Genomic DNA, 22307 nt, shown 5'->3' with positions numbered 1-22307 from the left:
GAGCTGTCAATTGTGTAACCTAGCTTAAGTGTAAACTATAAAAGCTGTTTCGTACATCTCATCCAGGGTTTTGGTCTGTAGAAGTTACAAATATTTTTTTTTATGTTCTTCACGTTTTCATGCCGTTGATTCATCGTTGATTCATCGTTTGATCGTCTGACAAACCGTTTCCCAAATAGTTGCTAACCTGTTAGTTGGTTGGCAATGCGGAAATTGCATTGCAACCAGCTAAGTTGCTAACTTAGTTAGCAGCTAGGAAACGCAACCCTGACCAATCAACGTTGATTCGACCTTCTTTGCTATCTGGGTAGCCTCCATACATTTCCGTTGGTTCCTTAAAACATGTACATTTAACTATTAGAACTTTATTACTGCTACAAACAATGTTAACTTGACTTATTATACATTCTCGTTCTCTGGATAGGTAATACCGACAATCGCGCAAGCGTAGAACCGATCATGTAGTGTCGTAAATCATCGTAAAAGACGTTGAACTTCTGCGCATGCGCAAGATTATGCACATGCGCAGAACGGATCTGGCAGGCGGTACGGATCGTGTACTGCCAGCGCTCACGAATAAGTGCAGAATGAATGGAGGCCTATGGAGCTGTACCCCTCAAATCCACTTTTCTCGGGATACAATTTTTTGCCCAGAAATTCGAATGTTGCCGTCAAAAGAGGGGGCAGAGAAAATACAAACCGCTGAGTATTATATTTTTTGAGTCACTTATTTGTTCTAAAAAGCCTTTCAAATGTGTCAATGACGTCATTCATTAGCAGAAAGCTAGTGTGTTGTGGGCAACAACGACCCAACCTGTAAGAAATCGAAAGGACGTGACTACTCGTTCATTCAACTTTTGACCTATAATCCATATTGAGCTTGCAGAAACCACAATCAAATCTTCAATTTCTCAACGACAACCACGTGAAAGAGACAAATTTAGCCGTCTAGCTCCATAGACCCCCATTGTTTTTGCACTTATTCGTGATCGCCCCTAGCGGAACTGCAACAGATTGCAGATAGAATGGAGTTAATAGGGAGTGATCCGGCTCTCCGTAAACGGGCTCTGGTCAGACCAACGGTGTTCAGCACTCTGTCAAGTTTGCAAATGACAGTGGTCTTAAGAGTGTGTATAAGGAAACCTCTCTGGCGGGTTTTTGGATCAAAACCAAAGCAGAATATCCCGAGATAGCCGTAAAAGCGCTGAAAACGTTTCCCACCACGTATCTATGCGAGGCCGGGTTTTCGGCAATGACTGCAACTAAGACCAAATTGCGCAATCGACTGGACATTTCAAACACACTGAGGGTGTCACTGTCTTCCATCACCCCCAGATGGAAGCTTCTTGTTGCAGGGAAACAAGCAGGGCTCCCACTGATTATATTCGTAATGCACGTTTAGCATGTTTTTCCCGCTGTTGTTGCAGGTAGTTAGTGTGTGCTTCACCTCACTGAGTGTGTTTCACTAATTCACGGATTGGGATAAATGCAGAGACCAAATTTCCCTCACGGGATCAAAAGAGTATATACTTATACTTATTTTGCGAGAGAGACGCTCATGGCTTTCTCCAATGCAACACACAGGCAAGACTATATATAATAGGACGCATTCAAAGTTTTGACTTTCAATCCAAGGGCGACATATCGGATGCTTTCAGGACAATTTGCTTTTGTTTTAAATTATCCAGTAACCTTCATTTAAACGTGAATATGTGCTTGGTAGGCCTAATCAAAAAGACAATAATATGTGACATGCCCTTGCCATCTATTGCCCGCTTAGAGGAGTTTATTGGCCGTTTTCCCCGTGCGAGAGGGACGCTCATTGACCTCTCCAGAATAAGTCCCGCCTCCGTAACTTCCGTATCCATCCAACTTCCGGGCGTGGATTGTCTATGAGAAATAACATGGCGTTTCGAAATATTATACCGGTAAAACATCTGTAGGTAGCGAAGTTGAAAAAGCTGGTGGGCAGATTGGCCTACACACTTCTGCCATATAGTTTCCACTGGATTTTTTGATTGTCGGTGCCGTTTAAGTAGTATACTATAGACTATACTACTTAAACGGCACCGAAAATCAAAAAATCCAGTGGAAACTAGATGGCAGAAGTGTGTAGGCCAATCTGCCCAGCAGCTTTTTCTACTTTGTCACCTACAGAGTTTGACAGGTACGATCTTTCAAAACGCCATGTTATTTCCCATAGACAATCCACGCCCGGAAGTTGGATGGATACGGAAGTTAGGAGGCGGGATATATTCTGGAGAGGTCTATGGTTTTCTCCAGTGCGCCCACAGGCGTTTCACATGACGCATTTGGTACGTGTCCATAATCGCGGCAAAGCCCACCGCGGCGCACATAGCCCATGTTTTGTTCCCATATTTTGTTAAGCATGTTCACACTTATAGATGCTTCAAGCTTCAAGTTGTTCAATATTCATAGTTCATATTGTTCAATTTTCACTTCTTCAAGTTCACGATTTTCACAAGAGATCGTTACCTTCACTGTTCATATGTAGTGGTGCTCCTGTACCTTTAAGCGCCATCGGTTACGTCATCACGCTGGCTTGTTGTCTAGCGTTAGCGGTAGTCCTTAAAAGTAGGCATGGGCAGTTCGCGACTGATTCGTTCAGAAAGAACGAATCCCGAAGGTGAACGATGAGAACTGATTCCCAAAACAAGAGAACTGGTTCTTTTTTAACATACAAAAATATGGTCACGTAATAACAGATACAAACGAACAGAGCTTCATCTCCCTCGACCGTATATCGCGATTGAGTCTAAAACGTGAATGAGAGTACTACAGCAGGTCGCAACCGCGTTGCCATGAGTAAACAAATGATAGGCTTGGCTTTACTTACGTGCCTGCCAGCCAGCGCTAGAACTTGGAAAACGCCATATGATTCTTACTGCATTCCATTCAGTATATTTATGAAAAAAGGCACTTATGTGCTTAATATTAGGCTTGATATTGACATAAATTATGTAACAGACCATATGAGACGGTGTTCTAAAGGATATTTGACTTAAGACAACCAAGATGGTGTTCTAAAGCATATTTTGACTTAAGGAACTGAAAGAACTGAAAGAACGAATCAAACGAACGATTTGTGTAGGTGAAGGGAACTGAAAGAACTGGTTCCCGGAATAGAATCATTTGGCCCATGCCTACTTAAAAGCATGGAGCCGACTCGGCCAGGCGAGTAAGCTCTGTCTGTTCCACGCAGTTCTGTATCAGCATTGGTTCTGCTGCTATTTCTTGTCCGCGAGCTATCCCTGCTGAGGCAGCATTCGGCATTCCCACGGTTCTCTTTGGAGGTATGTTGATCTGCTTCCTCTAATGTTGAAATGCGAGCTAGTTGCCAATTGCTAATGTTATCTTCTCGCACTGCTTTCAGAGTGTTTTCCTTGGTGACCTGCGTCCCTGCAGTAGCCCCTCGGTTTAATCTGCGCTCCGCGTTTACGCGCTTACTACTTGCATCCTTTGCAGTGGGTTATCCAGTTTTCTTCCTCCCTCCGCATTCTGGTATGTCTCTACCCAGCAACGCTTTTATTCAGCATTATGTCTCTACATTGCTCCGTGGCTAACGCTTCCTCCCTCCACGTAGGGTCCACATTTGCCTCAGAGATCAGCTGGGTATTCGGGTTTGGTGAATGGTAATATCAGGCTTTGGGTGAGTAGTGTTGCTCTTAATACCGTTGTTGCCATGAGTAGTAGTAATTTGTAATGGGCATAGCTAATTTGTTTGTCTGCCCGTAGGCCGCCGGGTACTCTCATTCCCCCTCCACTGGGCCTACAACGAGCAGCGCCTCTGCATCGTCAGGCTCTGCTCCGGCTGCTGTTCTGCTTTTATTGAATTTCTTCCATTTATAGTATATGCTCACGCTGTTGCTTGTCTCGTATCACGGCGGCACCGCACTGAGGGGGCCCGCGTACCGCAACAGCATACGGCATCGTGTGTGGGCTAACTGCAGCCAGTGTGTGCTTGAGTGTGTGTGTGTCGGTGTGTGTGCGTCCGAGTTTTGTGTGTGGTCGCGTGTGCGTGAGTGTGTGTGGGGTGGTAAGTGGGTATTACCCACTCACCATTGAGTACATTGTTTTGTGTTCTTGTTTACTTTGTTTCATCGTTGTGTGTTTTGATTTATTCTGTTAATTTATTGTTTGTGATTTCTGTACATATTCCGTGGGCATTGGTCAAGTTCACAGGGCCTGTGTGGGCCTCACATTTTGCCCCTCACGACTTGTTGTGTTGGTTAAGGCGCTTTGCTGTGCCCCTTCGGGGATGTGATATTTGCTCTGTGTGTATAGCTTGCTGTGCGTGTGTGCTATCACTGTGGTTCGTGAATTGCCTTACTATTAGCCCTGTGGGCTCAGCCATTGCCTGCGGGCACTGTACCGTGTTAATTGTAGTTTCTTTTCTTTTCTTTGGCAGGACCAGGGACGACCAGCAGGGGGGCCAAGCCGTTGGTGGTGGGTATCCGTGTCTGTGAGTTCACATTTATGGTAGTGTAGCGGCACCTGGGTGTGCAGTGCAGTGTATATCACGTGTGGTCCTTCTGACCCACTCCATAGCTACGGTCCTCCCTCTGGTAAGCCCTCTGTCGTTTTGCTTTATTAATTGATGTATGTGTTTATGTTTGTTTGTATTGTATTTCTGGTGGGTCTCCCGATAACCATACCCACAGCAGTCTGCATGCGAGCGCGTATGTGCGTGTGAGTGTGTATGTGTGCAATCATTTAACAGAACATTTGAAAAACATTTTAAAGAATTGATAAATATTTGAAAATAAATAAACATTTATACGATTGGTAATAGAACCCTGTCTCTGTTTTGATTTGCACGAACCTGATTGCCTTTGTGCGGGTACATTGTGAAACGTGGTAATTGTGATCAATCTGGGTGTTTGTAACTATAAACTCACTTTCCCTCGGGGATCGATCATACTCCCCGGGGGTGGCGTAGTCGGAAGTACTTGTTCATTTCTGCCACTTACTACATTTGGCTTATGGTCGGCAGGATATGCATGAAAGCAGAGACATTGGTTCTATTTGTTAGATCTGTTCGTGTTATTCCCGTAATACAAATCTGTTGTATGGTTGACGTATGAATGAGCGTATGTGTATGGGTGTTTGAATGAATGAGCATCGCTGAGTGAGCAGCGTGAGTTTTCCTTTTCTTTTAGAGGCAGAGCAGCAGCCGGCGTCAGAGGACTGCAGCCGCTTGGAGCTCCGTCCAGTCACTTTCGTGAGTGTTGAACATTCTAAATTTGTGTCGGTGTCTTCATACAGCATGTCGGAAACACAAGAACTTAGGGACCAGTTGGCCCAGTTGAGAGCCAAAAATGAGCGCTTAAAGGCCACTCGCCCCGAACAAGCCATAGACGCGAGTACATCCAATCCTAGTGCCCCAACCGTATTCCCCACTGAACGTCTAGTCTTTATCCCTAGGGAAAAGAAGTGCCCATTGTTTAGGGGAAATGTAGGCATAAGCATCGAGGCGTGGAAGGAGGAAGCGGAGGCCTGTATGCGGGCTCGTCGCCTTTCTACCATTGACAGCCTATTTTCTCTTCGATAATTTGGAGGGCGAGGCGCGGGAAGAGATCCGGTATAGGTCGAGGGAAGAAAAGGAAAACCCAGAGAAGATCCTTGAAATTTTGCAGGAGCTTTACGGTTGTCCACAGTCATACGTGGCCCTGCAGGAGGCTTTCTTTTCTAGAAAACAGCAAGAGGGGGAGTCGCTGCTCGAGTTTTCGATCGCCTTAATGACACTAATGGATAAGGTTAGACGGAGCGCGCCTGAGGGCATTCTTAATGCGGATGTTCTTCTGCGTGATCAGTTTGTGGAACACATTAGTGAGGGTGCTCTGCGTCGTGACTTGAAAAGCTTCATCCGGACTAAACCGTTGGCCACACTGATCGAGGTTCGTAAGGAAGCCATTCGTTGGGAACGGGAGGGCTCAGTTGAACCCCCACGGCCGCGTAGTTTCTCCTTACCCTCTAGCGATCGAGTCTTTGGGGTCCCCGGTACATCTTGCGCCGTGAGTAGTGATCCTCGCGGTGGGCCTCCGACAAGGTCTGACATGGAGAAATTACAGGCTGACATGGCGAAGCTTATGGAATTAGTGCAACAACAACAGGTTCAGCTTCAGAATCTTTCTCATGGTGCGGCTGCGCGGGGGGAACCGCAGAGGCGTGGTCGGTCTCCCCGGGAGGGACCCATCATCTGCAGACGTTGCCGTCAACCAGGCCATTATGCTGGGGACTGTGACGGGAAGCGAGTGGGGGGGCCCCCACCAGTCCCTTCCAATAGAGGCTCTAGGCCCTTGGAGAGTCAGTCTTCCCACCGGTATCAGCCCTCGGAAAACTGATGCCCGCCGGACTGAAGAGTCACAGTCCGGAGGGGGCTTCCCTTGGCTCAGGCACTTCGGTTGATTCCCTCACCGTTGCCAATGCCTTACTTTCCAATTGTCCACATTTGCTTGTCCTGATGGGCGGGGTCCATGTCCCATGTCTTATTGATACCGGGTCCATGGTGTCAACTATTACGGAAAGCTTCTTCTCGGCCCATTTCGAACCTTTGGGGCAGGAGCGCTTACAATCATGCCATTGATTGCAGCTCTGAGCGGCCAATGGCCTAGAGATTCCTTACTTGGGCTACTTGGAGCTGGACGTCGAGCTCTGTGGGAAAAGTATGCGTAACTGCGGTGTTCTGGTTGTTCGCGACCCCCCGGGGGGAATGGCTGCCAAGATTCCTGGGGTTCTTGGTATGAACGTAATTAGTAAGTGTTATCAGGAACTGTTCGGGCAACATGGTCCCACGCTCTTCGATCTTCCATCCGTGTCAAAAGCCCCACAGCCGGTGGTAAAAGCGCTGCAGCACTGTCATCAGGCCGAAATCCAGCCTACGATCAAGACTAGCGGTGCAGTGAACGTCGGGGGTCGAAGGCCATGGCGCGTTCTGGGGGGGACTATGAAGTTGATCCCTGCCACCTGCTCCGAACAGCTTTCAGGACTTGGCACGCTTTTCGAGCCCACGGACTGGGGATTGCCAGGGGGGTTGCTGGTTTCCCCAGCCCTTTTGCAAGTGACGCGTGGCTCCGTGCAGGTCCCTGTAGTCAACGTCGGTTGTACAGACATCTTGCTTTACCCTCGTACCAGGCTTGGACAGCTGAGCGCCGTGTCCATCGTTAGCTTGCCCCGGGAAGTGGTGGAGGTTCACTCGGTTACTGCCACTACCGGTTCTCAATCGCCTGCCCCGTTGCCAGTGGAGGAGCAAATCGGGGCTTTGGATTTGTCACCTCTGTCTGCCGAGGGACAGGCAGAGGTTCGTGCACTGCTTTGGAGATATTCCTCCGTCTTCTCTGCCCATGAGGGAGACCTGGGCTGTACTACCCTAATTTCCCACGACATCCCATTGTTGGATCAGACCCCGGTCCGGCAGCGCTACAGGCGCATTGCCCCCTCCGACTATGAGGCCGTGAAAACCCACATCAACCAGCTTCTCCAGGCGAAGGTCATCAGAGAGAGCAGCAGTCCATTTGCCTCTCCCCTGGTTTTAGTAAGGAAAAAGGATGGAAGCCTACGGCTTTGCGTAGACTACCGCCTGTTAAATGCAAGGACTCGGAAGGATGCCTTCCCTCTCCCTCGAATTGAGGAGACGTTGGACATGCTGGCAGGTGCCCGCTGGTTTTCCACGATGGACTTAGCCAGCGGGTACAACCAAGTCCCTGTGTCGGAGGGTGACCGGGCCAAAACGGCATTTTGTACGCCGTTCGAGTGGAACAGAATGCCGTTTGGTCTTTGCAATGCGCCGAGCACGTTCCAAAGGCTGATGCAACGTATGTTCGGTGACCAACAGTGCCACTCTGTTCTACTGTACCTTGACGATATTGTCATCTTTTCGTCCACCGTAGCACAACACCTACAGCGCCTGGAGATGGTCTTGACCCGGTTGCAAGGGGAGGGGCTGAAGGCCAAGTTAGGGAAGTGTGCGTTCTTCAAACCAGAGGTTCGCTACTTGGGGCACGTGATTTCCCAGCAAGGGGTCTCTACCGACCCTGATAAGGTGGAGGCAGTTTCCAAATGGCGGCAACCTACTAACGTATCCGAGCTTCGCTCGTTTCTTGGCTTCACCAGTTATTATCGGCGTTTCGTCGAAGGCTTCGCCAAATTGGCAGCCCCATTACATCGGCTGGTAGCCGAATTGAGCGGGAGCCGATCCAGAAGGGCCTCAGGGCAGCAGCTCCAGGACGCCTGGTCGGAGGAGTGTGACGCGAGTTTCGAAGGGCTCAAGAACAGGCTGGTCGCTGCGCCAGTGCTGGCGTATGCGGATTTCGACAGGCCATTCATCCTGGAAGTAGACGCAAGCCATAGCGGCTTAGGTGCGGTACTCTCTCAGGAGGTGGATGGCAAGGTTCGGCCTGTAACGTACGCCAGTAGGACCCTGAGACCAACTGAGCGAAACATGAGCAACTATAGCTCTATGAAACTTGAGTTTCTCGCGCTAAAGTGGGCTATTACGGAGAAATTCAGGGAGTATCTACTGGGGCAGAAGTGCTTAGTTTACACAGATAACAACCCTTTGAGCCATCTCACCTCCGCGAAGCTAGGGGCCGTAGAACATCGATGGGCTGCGCAGCTGGCGTCGTTCGATTTTGAACTTAAATACCGATCAGGGAAGTCCAACCGTAATGCCGACGCCCTTTCGCGGCAATACCAACCCAATGGAGAGGGTGGGGGTGATCTGGCTTCAGGGACTGCGGTCCCCAGGTTGCTACAACAGGTAGCAGCTCATGGAGACCGCATTGCAGCCTCCCAGTTGGTAGTCTCGGTATTGCCATCCCATGCTTCTCCAGACCTGTGTGCTCTACAGGCAAGTGACCCTACTATTCAGTCGGTCCTGGTCTTCTGGAGGGATCATAGGCAGCCGACCCGTGAAGAAAGGGAGACCCTTTCGCCTTTGGCTCTTGTCCTGCTGCGCCAGTGGGACCGGTTGGTCGAAAGTGAGGGAGTGCTTTATCGACGTGTTCTGCACCCCAGTGGTCGCGAAGAGTGCCGTCAGCTGATTTTGCCAGCCGCTCTGCGGTCAGAGGTCTTGCAACAACTCCACCAACAGCATGGCCACCAAGGGGCCAATCGGACCCTTGAGTTGGTTCGACAACGGTGTTACTGGCCACGAATGTTTGTGGACGTTCGCCAGTGGTGTGAGGAGTGCCCTAGATGCCAGGTGGCTAAGGAGACAGCCCCTCCGGCCTCCACATTCATGGGCCACCTGTTGGCATCTCGGCCTAACGAAACGGTGGCCGTGGATTTTACAGTCCTGGAGCCCACGATGGGTGGGGTGGAGAACGTCTTGGTGATGACCGATGTCTTTAGTAAGTACTCCATTGCAGTCCCAACACGGGATCAGCGGGCCCCGACTGTTGCTCAGGTCTTGATCACGAATTGGTTTTACCGGTTCGGTATCCCTGGTCGGCTTCATTCCGACCAGGGGCGCTGCTTCGAGGGCATACTAATCCAACAACTTTGCAGTATGTACGGGATCGATCCAGAAGTCGCGAACAACCCCGTACCACCCGGCGGGGAATGGGCAATGCGAGCGGTTCAACCGCACGTTACACAACCTGCTGCGCACCCTGCCGACCTCCCGTAAGCGCGACTGGGCCACCTGTCTGCCACACGTATTATTCTGTTATAACACCACCCCGCATCAGTCCACAGGAGAATCGCCACACTTCCTGATGTTTGGACAGGAACCGCAGCTGCCGGTGGACTTTCTGCTAGGCCGAGTTTGGCCGCCGGCTCAGGGTCGGGTGTGTGATTGGATACAAGAACACCAGACCCGGCTTCAAGTGGCGTTCGATGGGGCTAGGGAACGTTTGGCAGCGGCGGCGGAATATCGCAAAGATAAGCATGACGCACGGGTGCGAAGCCCTGCTTTAAAAGTAGGACAGCTGGTGTATGTACACGACCTTGGCGTGCGGGGTCGAAATAAAATCCAGGACCAGTGGAACTCCCTGGTACACACGGTTGTGCGTGCTCCTTTGAAGGCTGGGGCCGTGTATACCATCGCCCCTGTTGGTGACCCGACTAAACTGAAGCACGTGCATCGCAGCATGCTGAAAGGACTGGTGGGGCCTCATGCCCCTGACAACCCTCCAAGGGTGATCGATCCAACAAGGAGAACCAACTCCCGCTGACTCAGGGGAGCTGTCTAGTGAGGAAGACGTCCTCCTTGGGGAGCAGATAGGTAACATTGGCCCATACGTTCCAGCTGGGCCTGACTCACCCCAAGGTGATGCTCCAAGAGGAGGTGAGGGGCTGGGTCGGAATACTCAGGATGCCCCTGCCAACAGCTCGGCTGCAGGCCCGTCGGCCGTTCAGCTGCCAGGTCGCAGCCCTTGTCGTGGTGACCAATCTCCACGTCGCACCACCCGGGCCACTGCGGGACAACATTCCAACCCTCACCGGTTGCCTTGTGGGGTGATTACGAACCCTTGATGTGACCTCATTTTGAATGCGGGGAGGTACGTGTCTTATCGTCGGGCCGACGATAAAAGATGCGGGGGGTAGATTGTAGTGGTGCTCCTGTACCTTTAAGCGCGCCGCAGCCGTGCGGCGTCATCGGTTACGTCATCACGCTGGCTTGTTGTCTAGCGTTAGCGGTAGTCCTTAAAAGCATGGAGCCGACTCGGCCAGGCGAGTAAGCTCTGCCTGTTCCACGCAGTTCTGTATCAGCATTGGTTCTGCTGCTATTTCTTGTCCGCGAGCTATCCCTGCTGAGGCAGCATTCGGCATTCCCACGGTTCTCTTTGGAGGTATGTTGATCTGCTTCCTCTAATGTTGAAATGCGAGCTAGTTGCCAATTGCTAATGTTATCTTCTCGCACTGCTTTCAGAGTGTTTTCCTTGGTGACCTGCGTCCCTGCAGTAGCCCCTCGGTTTAATCTGCGCTCCGCGTTTACGCGCTTACTACTTGCATCCTTTGCAGTGGGTTATCCAGTTTTCTTCCTCCCTCCGCATTCTGGTATGTCTCTACCCAGCAACGCTTTTATTCAGCATTATGTCTCTACATTGCTCCGTGGCTAACGCTTCCTCCCTCCACGTAGGGTCCACATTCGTGACATTTGCCTCAGAGATCAGCTGGGTATTCGGGTTTGGTGAATGGTAATATCAGGCTTTGGGTGAGTAGTGTTGCTCTTAATACCGTTGTTGCCATGAGTAGTAGTAATTTGTAATGGGCATAGCTAATTTGTTTGTCTGCCCGTAGGCCGCCGGGTACTCTCATTCCCCCTCCACTGGGCCTACAACGAGCAGCGCCTCTGCATCGTCAGGCTCTGCTCCGGCTGCTGTTCTGCTTTTATTGAATTTCTTCCATTTATAGTATATGCTCACGCTGTTGCTTGTCTCGTATCACGGCGGCACCGCACTGAGGGGGCCCGCGTACCGCAACAGCATACGGCATCGTGTGTGGGCTAACTGCAGCCAGTGTGTGCTTGAGTGTGTGTGTGCGTCCGAGTTTTGTGTGTGGTCGCGTGTGCGTGAGTGTGTGTGGGGTGGTAAGTGGGTATTACCCGCTCACCATTGAGTACATTGTTTTGTGTTCTTGTTTACTTTGTTTCATCGTTGTGTGTTTTGATTTATTCTGTTAATTTATTGTTTGTGATTTCTGTACATATTCCGTGGGCATTGGTCAAGTTCACAGGGCCTGTGTGGGCCTCACATTTTGCCCCTCACGACTTGTTGTGTTGGTTAAGGCGCTTTGCTGTGCCCCTTCGGGGATGTGATATTTGCTCTGTGTGTATAGCTTGCTGTGCGTGTGTGCTATCACTGTGGTTCGTGAATTGCCTTACTATTAGCCCTGTGGGCTCAGCCATTGCCTGCGGGCACTGTACCGTGTTAATTGTAGTTTCTTTTCTTTTCTTTGGCAGGACCAGGGACGACCAGCAGGGGGGCCAAGCCGTTGGTGGTGGGTATCCGTGTCTGTGAGTTCACATTTATGGTAGTGTAGCGGCACCTGGGTGTGCAGTGCAGTGTATATCACGTGTGGTCCTTCTGACCCACTCCATAGCTACGGTCCTCCCTCTGGTAAGCCCTCTGTCGTTTTGCTTTATTAATTGATGTATGTGTTTATGTTTGTTTGTATTGTATTTCTGGTGGGTCTCCCGATAACCATACCCACAGCAGTCTGCATGCGAGCGCGTATGTGCGTGTGAGTGTGTATGTGTGCAATCATTTAACAGAACATTTGAAAAACATTTTAAAGAATTGATAAATATTTGAAAATAAATAAACATTTATACGATTGGAAATAGAACCCTGTCTCTGTTTTGATTTGCACGAACCTGATTGCCTTTGTGCGGGTACATTGTGAAACGCGGTAATTGTGATCAATCTGGGTGTTTGTAACTATAAACTCACTTTCCCTCGGGGATCATACTCCCCGGGGGTGGCGTAGTCGGAAGTACTTGTTCATTTCTGCCACTTACTACACATACATAACTGGAGCTAGTTCTTTTCAAATAATGCATGCACAACACATATGGAACCCCCGAACACCCCCCCCCCCCCCCCCCCCCCCGCCGGTCTGTGAAAAAAAAATAGGAATCAAACCGGTTCATGGTACATAAAAGGTTGGGGACCCCTGGAGTAGACTAAGGCTAGATCAGCTCATTTCTTTTTTAAAAATTTGTTCATTCATAAAGGAACAAAGATCCAGTAGGCTATGCCGACAAACATGTTTAAAGGCTTGGCAGAAAGATTATATTGATGAAAAGGTTTCAAGTCCCCATTTTGCCTAGGCTACAGAGCCATAATCACTCTGCTTCTGCTTCACTCTGCCAAGAACGAGTGACTGACTTAACGAGAACGACAGACCGAAGTGAAACAGGTGGGGGGTCTTGGCGTGAGAACGAACGAAGGAGACTGAAGAGACATTTATTAACCTGGCATGACACAGAAAATACAAAGACAGCATGCATTTACCATCAGACAGATATTTAAATGTAAATGCCAATATTGAAATGCAAAATGGAGTTGTTAATGTAAACCATTACCCTATCGTTATTTTTTATCGTATGCTCTCCCACTAGTCTCACTAGCCCATTTGTTTTTTCATGGAAACGGTTGCAATGCTTTCATGCCTCTCATTGGCTAATTCGATGAGAACGTTTTAGAAACAATGCGACGAACGAAAGAACGAACAAGAACTGGAAAGGCGAACCAGTTCAGGTCGTTCATTTTAAAAACCCGTTCAAAGGAACTAGTTCGTTCGCGACCGACCCACCTCTATTATGTAGGCCTATCCACCAGCCTACTTCCAAAACTCCAAAGCTGCTTGCTGTCAGATTTGGTTTCGAGGGCACAAGTTCAGTGTATCAACAACACTCAATAACAGTTTATGTGATGTGTTAATCAATTAAATTCCCAACAATTTCACAACAGCTAGTTCTGGAGTAGGCCATTCAACTAGCCCGCTTGCTTACGACGATACTCACGCTGCGCAGTCGGCACCCGCTTCCTTATTCGGGTTTTGGGTTGCCAGGTTTTAGCCTATGACAAAACGGTTGAAATTGAAACTAAGTGATCGTGTATGTATAGGGGGTATTTCATACACAATATGGCAACCTGAATGGATCAATGATTTTAAAATGTAGTTTGATAGCGTTTTGATGGGAGTTTTCCGGGAGAAATAACAACACGGGAGGGTGCTGGGAGATGATCTTGAAATACGGGAGAAACCCGGGAAAAACGGGAGTGTTGACAGGTAGCCTATGAGTTAAACCTCTTTACCTGTGCCTACAACTATATATGGTAGGCAAATTAATTCCTACTAACACTGTCATGTACTCAAGTGGCATTACGGAGTTTTTCCACTCTTAAATTCATCAAGAATCGCCTAAGGACACGATTGTCACAGGATAATTTGGAGGCCTTTATGCTGATGGCGACAGAGAAAGAGGTCCTATAATGAACTTGGATGCTGATGACGTGATAGACAGGGTTGCGGAGAAGAGCAAGCTCCTTCGCACCTTTTTCACTGCATGGCGTTAATTAAGACACGTTTGTGGAGCGGCTGCTCTGATGGGTTTCCCGTTTACCAACAAAACTACATTCGCGCGCAGCCGTGGGGCAGAAGACGCTTGGTGCCACAACGTTATAAACTTGACTTAAATAGTCGCCTGCTGTAAGCTACAATCGGAATTTTTTATATACCCCTGGTCCCCTGTTGCCTCAATGATAATAGCCTAACATCTCATTTCAGGCTATTATTTCAGAGTTAGCCGTTCATTTGCATTAACATCGTATTTTGTCATTTTTGGCGAAGACATGCAGGGATATTGAACATATTGAACATTCTCTAACCATCGTGATTTCGAATTGGTGCAGTTTTCAGCACAAAAACTCATTTTGTTCTTTTCATGGAGAGCACTGCTCTATGCTGTTCTATGGTGCTTTCTGCACTCTTGCGCACGCATATTTTCGTGACGTTGCATAGAAATCCATGTATTCTAGGCTATTCTTTTTTCATTTTCATATTTCATATTGCATTGATTTTGGAGTTGTGCATTAATATATCCATGTTCTTGGTTCAGTCTTTATGCATATTAAAGTTAGAGTTCATCACCAATGGGGCTACAAACCATGTGAAGTTATATATGTGTGTTGCGGGCACATGCACGCGCGTGCATGCGCATCCCGTGGGCCCGCTGGTTGGTGAAAATGCCAGGGCCATTTTTTTAATCCCAGTCCGTCGCTGTCCATGATATATTATTTTGCGCTTGCAATGCCACTGCAAAGATACTGACTTTGTCAGACAATTCAAAACAACTCAAACAGTACAAAGCTGAAATATATATTACCTGCCAGGCCTTTGATTGCTACAGCATTCAAAACGTGGAACCAGTTGAAAACAAATCTCCTGGGGGGAAAAAAACAAAGGCTAATGTAATAATGATGAACTAGAAAAGCATTTCCTGAAGGAAATACAGTGCATGAAAATGCAAAAATATGATGTAAAATATCATAGGTGGATAGTTTAAATGGTTAAATTATTTAGGTAGATGACGATAACTGACAGTTGGAATGGCTCTAATGTTTGCTAGCAGTTATGCTAACTATGTTAACAAAGATAATAATGTTAACCAAGTTACTTAACTTAGTTAATTTAGCTAATGTTTTCTAGTAGTTGCTGTTAACTATGTTAACAATGCTAACTATGTGACTTAGCTAACTTAGCTAATAATTTATAGCAGTCATGCTAAAATATTAAGAATGCTAACATGCTAACCATGTGACTTAGCTAACTTAGCTATTCATTTTTAGCAGTTATGCTAACTATGCTAACCATGTTACTTAACTAACTTAGCTAATGTTTTCTAATAGTTTTGTCAAAAATGATAACTATGCTAACAATGTTAACTAGCATGCTAACTATGCTAACCATGTGACTTGGCTAACTTAGCTAATCATTTTTATTAGTTATGCTAACTAGCATGTTAACAATGTTAACTATGCTAACCATGTGACTAACCATGTGACTTAGCTAACCTAGCTAATCATTTTTAGTAGTTATGCTAACTAGCATGCTAACAATGCTAACTATGCTAACCATGTTACTTAGCTAACTTAGCTAATCATTTTTAGCAGTTTTGTTAAAAATGCTAACAATGTTAGCAATGCTAACATGCTAACCATGTTACTTAGCTAACTTAGCTAATCATTTTTAGCAGTTTTGCTAAAAATGTTAACCATGCTAACTAGCTACAGTGGGTAGGAGTCATAGTTGATGACAAGTAACAGTTACAATGGCTGAACAGTTAAAAAGTTCAGTAGTTTAAAGGGTTAAATTGTTTAACAGTGAAATATTGTAGTGAGGACTTTTATTTTGAAACAGTTTTTGGCAGAGGAAGCAGTTGGACAGGATGTGTAGTCTTAATAGGGCCAGTTTGTATGCTTAAAGCCTGAGACTGGCAGTTGATCCAGGTGGCCCGAACACCTGCCATAGGATTCTAATTGCTTAACGGCCGTATTGTGATGTCATAATCATAATGTTAAGTCAATGGGGAAATTTTGATTAGTTTTTAATTAATAGTTTAAAAAGTATAAAAGTTACAAAGTTGAAAAAATACAAAGCCCACATGTCCTAAGTAAGACCTACGCAGCGCAGTTTGAATGAAGTTTCTACGTTAAACGGTTGAAGCTGCATTAGATGCGTTAGAAGAAGAAGAATCAGAAGAAAAAGCCTTGGAATAACAGTACAGTGCATTTTCATGCACTGTAAAAAGCCTTGGAATAACAGTACAGTGCATTTTCATGCACTGTAATGATGAATAAACAGATGCGGATGACCTCCAAATCATGTGAGAATTCATTTAAGAATAGAGAGCACATATGTTTTGTGTATATTCTAAATATTTAAATATTTGCTTACCATTGGTGTTGTGGCCCACAACGAAAAAGAGCTGCAAAAGGTTGAATAAAGGCCAAGATCATAACCAAAACGCCAAGTACTGGGTGTGCCCCCTGTGAAACACAAGCAACCCCAACACGCATGCACGCACGAACACAAACACACACACACACACACCATTATTACAGGTATCTTTTCCACATTTTTGTTTGCTTTCATTTTCCGAGAGGTTAATTGAACCACAAATAACAGCACAGAGGTCACACTCACCCCCCTCCAGCCTTTGAAGTAAGAGAAAGCCAAAATGAACGCAATGATGGTGGCAGCCACAGAGAGCCCCATCAGAGATACATGAGCCTGAGCAGAAACAGACATGAAGGGTAGAGCCAATCACAACTCATAAAACACCACTCCGATTCTCAATATGCAACAATAAGCATAATAATAAGCCACAGGCAATCAACACCAGAATACACTGAGACAATTTCACTTAAATGCTCCTGTATGGAGGTCATCTGGATGAATCAGTGTTAGTCACTGTTGCAATCTCTCTTTAGTATCTACAATAATTGTTTTGCCTAAGAAGCTCACCAGAAACCACAGGTCTTTACCCAGGCACCCTCTTCCCTTGGTGACAGCCTTCAGATAACGTGCTATAAGCATGCCAAGGCTTCCCGTTGTCATCCAAGCGATCAACATCAAAGCACCTGAATGAGAGGAAAACATGTAAACAGGTAATCCCTCTAAGGTTCAAGAGCATTATATACTTAACTTTCGCCCACCGTGTGCTTTCAGAATTTGAGGTTTCTGTGCGTTGGTGACGACTTGAGGTCTGGTGATGTTAATTTTTTGATCGCTGACAAATCTAGACGTTCCATGATACTGAAGTGCACCTGTGATTTAATAAAGTGTTGGAGAGAATTTTTAAGTTATTGAAGCTTGAAGTTCACTTTGCTGCTGTAGTGTTACAATGCTTATGGTCTAATCCCATACCATTATTTGTACCACCATAGGCAAACATAATGTAGTAGATGGGTCCAACTGCACTCCTGGGTACTTGGGTACTGATGACATTCTTGGATACAAAGCTACAGCTGATAACTCCATCCACAAATGATGTTTTAATGTCAGAAACATTTCCCTTTCAGGAGGTAAGCACACAAGACTTCAGTTTGGATAGGTCATCCTCCCTGGTTTGCATGGTTTGCTAAAAACATGGAACGCAGTTACAGAGAAGTCAGAAAAAAATAAGAGAAGTACCAGTGGCAGGATTTGTGGAGCCCTTCTTCCTGTAGAATAGGCATGCTGTACTTGAATAGTACTGTTGCTATCCATTCCGCATATGTAAATGTCATCATTTCCCTATGAGAAGAAAAATGGGAGTATAAACCACAGAACCAAGAATATTACCAAGAGGACAGAGAAGCCCACTCTTCAAACATGAGTTAAGTTGGTATCACGTTAGTTTAGGTTCAGTAACGTCTGTATTAAGTATCATTACACAATAAGAAATTGTTCAATAAACACCTAATAAATGGGGGTGTTGAGCACTAACTAGTTTGTATATGTATTAATACATATACTAGTTTGTATATGTATTAATAGTTAACATGTGTTCCTGTGGGATCATTTTTATATGTTTCTCATTTACTGAAATGTTTAGTTTAACCATGCATATGTGCTACGAGAAAATGGTTCCCTTCATCCAAAGTCTCTCTCTGTGGAAATTTCCAGAGAGTGAGAAGACTGTTTGCTGTAGGGTGTCTGATTGTCTTCACCCCAAGGACACAGACATGTTAAGGGTATAAGAACTGGCTTCACCCACAGATGTGTGGGATTGTTACTTGACATTTGCTCTGGGTAACAGTCTCCCGGTATTGTGAATAAAGCTGCAGTCTCACACCTGTTGTCTTGGAGTAATTTTGACCACATAAAATGTTACCATAACCTTCGGTCATGAAGCATTTTCTCAACAGGAAGGTATAATTTAGCATTTAATGGAAATGCATAAGAGAGTGATAAGACAGTAAATCTAAACTGAGTCTCAGGTATAGCCTACCTTTAATTAAAGTCTTACACAATGATGTAGACAGTAAATTGTGTTTGAACAGAAGTGTTCAGCAAACACTGGCATGATCAGCACTGCAAACATCTATATTCAGGCATATGGACAGACGCACACAGTGTGGGTTATGATCGTACCATAAGCTGATCATCAGAGAATCCAAAAGCGATGTACCCTGTTGATGTACCGTATATCTCAAACTTCACTGATGAATCAGCAGGTGATGCCATGGCAGACATGAAGTAACAGTCAGCGCTACTGGCAGGGTCACAGTCATTGGGTTTGCTAAAGCAGACCTTACTTTCTCCACAGCCAACACTGGAGATGGGTACCTATAGAGTGAGAGACATACAGACAGAGCACATTCTGATATCTAACACTACTGAGCACAAGTAAATTCCTTTCACTTTCAACACAAATATGGTTCCAGGATAGCATATAACACTTTATCAAAATTATTTATTTATAAAAACCCTTATGCTTTTAAAAAGGTGAGCAGCTTGCAAACCCTAACATTGTTTCTAAGACCTTAAATTATAGGGTGTTACTATGTTTCACTCAATGATCACATAATTTTCTTGGAATCAATGTAAAGACAACAGAAGAGATGGTCATAGACTTAAGTAAAAAGGGAATAACAATTCCACTCTCCAAGAATGGTGAACTAGTGCGGGTCTCAAACCAATTTTGATGTGTCTATACACAACCTGCCAATACAACATAAAGCTTCTTTATATATATATTTAAAAAAAAAACTATAAGAGAGAGAGCATACCACTTAGTATGTCTCACCGTTGGTCTTAACCACTGTGTTCCATAACCTTTGTTGCCCAAACAAGTATGGAGGGGGTAACAAGAGTCCTGCATAATCTTAGCTGTCATTTTCTCCAGGCGGTCATATATTCTATCCATTGTAATTGTCAGCCCAGCCATTTTTCCTGCCCTTTGTTCAGTTTATAAATCCTATTCTTCTCAGTAACCCCTGCATTCCCTCCCCATCCCACAACACAGTACATAGCATAGTAACATAGCAAACAATTTCATTACATCAGAATTAACATTAAAAGACTGCAACTTCCTCATACAGTACAGGCGTGCAGCAGTGATGAAAAGCTGAAAGCTGATCAGTCCATATCAGCGTATCATTAAAAACAACACCCAGGAATTTGGATGTGTTTGCTCTTTCTAGTTGCCCCTTTAATTTCCACTACCTGCAGTTGCTCTCTTGTTTCTTCTAAAGTCAATCACTAATTCTTTTGTTTTCTTGACATTGAGCTCCAGAGAATGACTTTTATGGCTTTTATGGGAAAGGGAAGGGGGCTTATGAGGAAAAAAGGAGTGGCTCAGGGAGCAGTTGGACCCGGAAAAAGAAGGTTATTATCCGCACATTATTGCATCACGATTTAACAACCGAGTAAGAGCAGCTAGTGTGTCATTAAATTGCATTATCCAAGATTACTGACTTCCGCTGTAGGTTCTTACATTTGAGAACAGTCTTAATGCTTGTGTGCGAGTTGTGCTTCCCACTGGAGACCTGCTGCTGTTGTAGACAACCACTGGACTTTTGATCCCAACCCAATAGTCATGGAAATTTTGCACAAATGTGACACTGGAAAATAATATCACACAATACAATTAACCTCATTAATCACAACAGACAAAAAATACACATCCCTATTTGATCTTGACTATAGGTTCTGGAATACGTTCTTAGACTTGAGCATAAGGAAAGCTTCAGTCTGAGCCCATTAAATCATGGGATCCTGAATATGTTGCTTGATGGTAATCATTCAAACTCACTGTTTAAAACATTATTAGGATTAAAGACAATGTTGTTAACCAGTGTTATACCATATAGCTGATTCATAGAGGTTCTGTCTATCATATCATAATATGTATAATACACATTATTGTACAATTGCCTCTGTATTACTTTTATTGATTACCAACAAATGAACCAGCTTTGAAAGTAGAATTACCATTACCATGACGACAATATTTTACAGTTTATTATCCGGGGTCCGGTTCGCCCTGTCGGGACTTATTTTCCCAATAATGACCGGCGTTCTATACATTATCCCTTACTTTAAAAAAAACTAGTTTTGTAACATTTTGTAATATTCTGTGCATCAATTAATTTATATACATGTAAAAATATAGGCCTACTGTATGTGGTACCCATTCACATTTCTCTTTGTTATTATAACATCATTTATCAGATTAAGAAACCCTCATCATCACTCATCCATCAAATTTTCAAGTGCATAACAAAGTGTAGGCCCCTCTAAAAAGCAGGCTCTCGCAGGTCACATAAAATGATGTGGTGGGCCCTGAGTTTGACACATACAATCTTTATGATCTACAATCAGAATTTGATTTAATCTGCAGGCAAAAATCCATGGCATCAATGGCACAATATGAAGCAGCTGCATCACCTGAACTCTATGTCTTTGAGCTGTCCCGACTGAGGAGTCTTCCATTTGCTCTGAACTGAGTTTTTGTTGTCACTGGATGAGTGAGAAACAGATGAGTTCTGCAAGTAAGAAGGACCAAACATATTGATTGGCAGGCTTGTAAAGAAATCACAGTGGCTCCCTCCCATTGAATTACTTGAATTTTACTTGTTATGATAATGACACTTCAGACTTGAGATGAGAGGGTTAGGTAGCCTAAACAAACTAAAAGGAAACTTTCAAGGTGTCATAACATTTGTATTGGTTAATTCAGTCAGTCAGTCATTCATTCGTATGGTGTATCTGTTTGGGCCTGTGATGCCAAAAGACACATACAGACAATCCACCACAATCCAGGAGTCTATTTTCAGCTCCGAACAAAGAGAAAGCCCCAACAGGACTGCTTCCTCCAACTTCTCTTGCTTGTAACAGGAAACCCTGGAATGGTGTTGAGTATGCCCTGAGAGACACTGGAAACACAAATCCATATGATTTTTTTCTTTAAAGACCTAGTAAACAATTTGCCAAGCCAAAATCATAAAATAGTCCACCCAGATTAACTAGTATGAAGTAGCCTACTTCAAATTCAAAGAGAGAATTCAATCAACTAGGCCTGCCACTTATTTGAAAGTAGCCTATAGGCTTCCCACAATATCAAAACTTGAATCACAACCTGTGATTTCATCTCCTTCGCTGTAATCAGATCGATCGATTGTGATAGTGAATGGTGGCGGACTTGACGATGGGCTTGAGCCTTGATGTCGTGGCGTCATGTCATCGCAGCTCTCCGTCACTAGACCCGAACTATAGCCGTCTACTCGCGCACAGGCTAGGAGGAGCAATAATGGAGAGATGCGCATCTGAAAATAAGACGCCATGTCAAACCACAGAAAAGGTTCTATTGGGGATGTTTTGCATTACATTAAGCTGTTCCTTTCTAACTCAAGAGAGCTACAAACCCATTCTAGACAATTCTAGACAAACGGTAGGCTGTGTAATTTAGCCTATAATAGTTCGCCTACTGGTAGTCTAAACAAGTTTCACTTAGCTTAAACAAAGATGGAAAATCTACCTTTATATCCCGTTCCAGCGAAATAAGAGTAGCCTACATGAAAGAAAGCATGGACCTTTATTTTCTCAAATGAATGTCATTTGTGAATGTCATTTGTGCTTGTTGTGGGCGGAGCAGACAAAATGCATACCCTCAGGTGACTCAGGGGGCAGGAACTTTACGGTAAAGGTGCATCATCCTGGGTAATTGCGCATCATGGTCCACTTCTATGAATTTATGAAGGAAGAAAGTGTCCTTACAATCAGACAGCCGATGATGAAAATGAGGCAGCATTGTTTTAAAAAGCAAAGGAAACAATGCATTTTTCATC

General features: G+C 45.3%; 1 protein-coding gene and 1 long non-coding RNA gene across 3 annotated transcripts in view; one reads left to right on the top strand and one right to left on the bottom strand.

Moving 5' to 3' along the window:
- LOC143131233 (putative ferric-chelate reductase 1) overlaps positions 1-22072 on the bottom strand; it is a 32443-nt gene extending 10371 nt beyond the window's left edge. The window contains exons 1-13 of the mRNA XM_076290722.1: positions 21998-22072; positions 21599-21785; positions 21262-21395; positions 20908-21005; positions 19955-20081; positions 18610-18804; positions 17668-17769; positions 17401-17548; positions 17190-17300; positions 16999-17114; positions 16678-16764; positions 16429-16520; positions 14858-14916 (exon numbers count right to left, since the gene is read on the bottom strand). Coding sequence (XP_076146837.1) covers positions 14858-14916; positions 16429-16520; positions 16678-16764; positions 16999-17114; positions 17190-17300; positions 17401-17548; positions 17668-17769; positions 18610-18804; positions 19955-20081; positions 20908-21005; positions 21262-21395; positions 21599-21785 — 1456 coding nt within the window. The 5' untranslated portion in view covers positions 21998-22072. The remainder of the gene's footprint in view (positions 1-14857; positions 14917-16428; positions 16521-16677; positions 16765-16998; positions 17115-17189; positions 17301-17400; positions 17549-17667; positions 17770-18609; positions 18805-19954; positions 20082-20907; positions 21006-21261; positions 21396-21598; positions 21786-21997) is intronic.
- On the top strand, positions 10226-11526 carry LOC143131236 (uncharacterized). Of its 2 annotated transcripts, XR_012988075.1 has the most exons (4): positions 10228-10814; positions 10895-11022; positions 11105-11179; positions 11266-11526. It is a non-coding gene; the product is annotated as an uncharacterized LOC143131236 (long non-coding RNA). The 2 variants fall into 2 exon arrangements; XR_012988074.1 differs by having other exon boundaries at positions 10226-11022.
- Positions 22073-22307: the final 235 nt, after the last annotated feature.

Source organism: Alosa pseudoharengus, unplaced genomic scaffold (assembly GCF_046254945.1).
Source record: "Alosa pseudoharengus isolate Yale_2024_CS ecotype anadromous, Long Island Sound unplaced genomic scaffold, YU_APseudo_1.1 YU_APseudo_1.1_scf_18, whole genome shotgun sequence".
Classification (NCBI taxonomy): Eukaryota; Metazoa; Chordata; class Actinopteri; order Clupeiformes; family Clupeidae; genus Alosa; species Alosa pseudoharengus.
The sequence above is the reverse complement of the archived record's forward strand: the minus strand, read 5'-3'. Positions and strand labels throughout refer to the sequence as shown.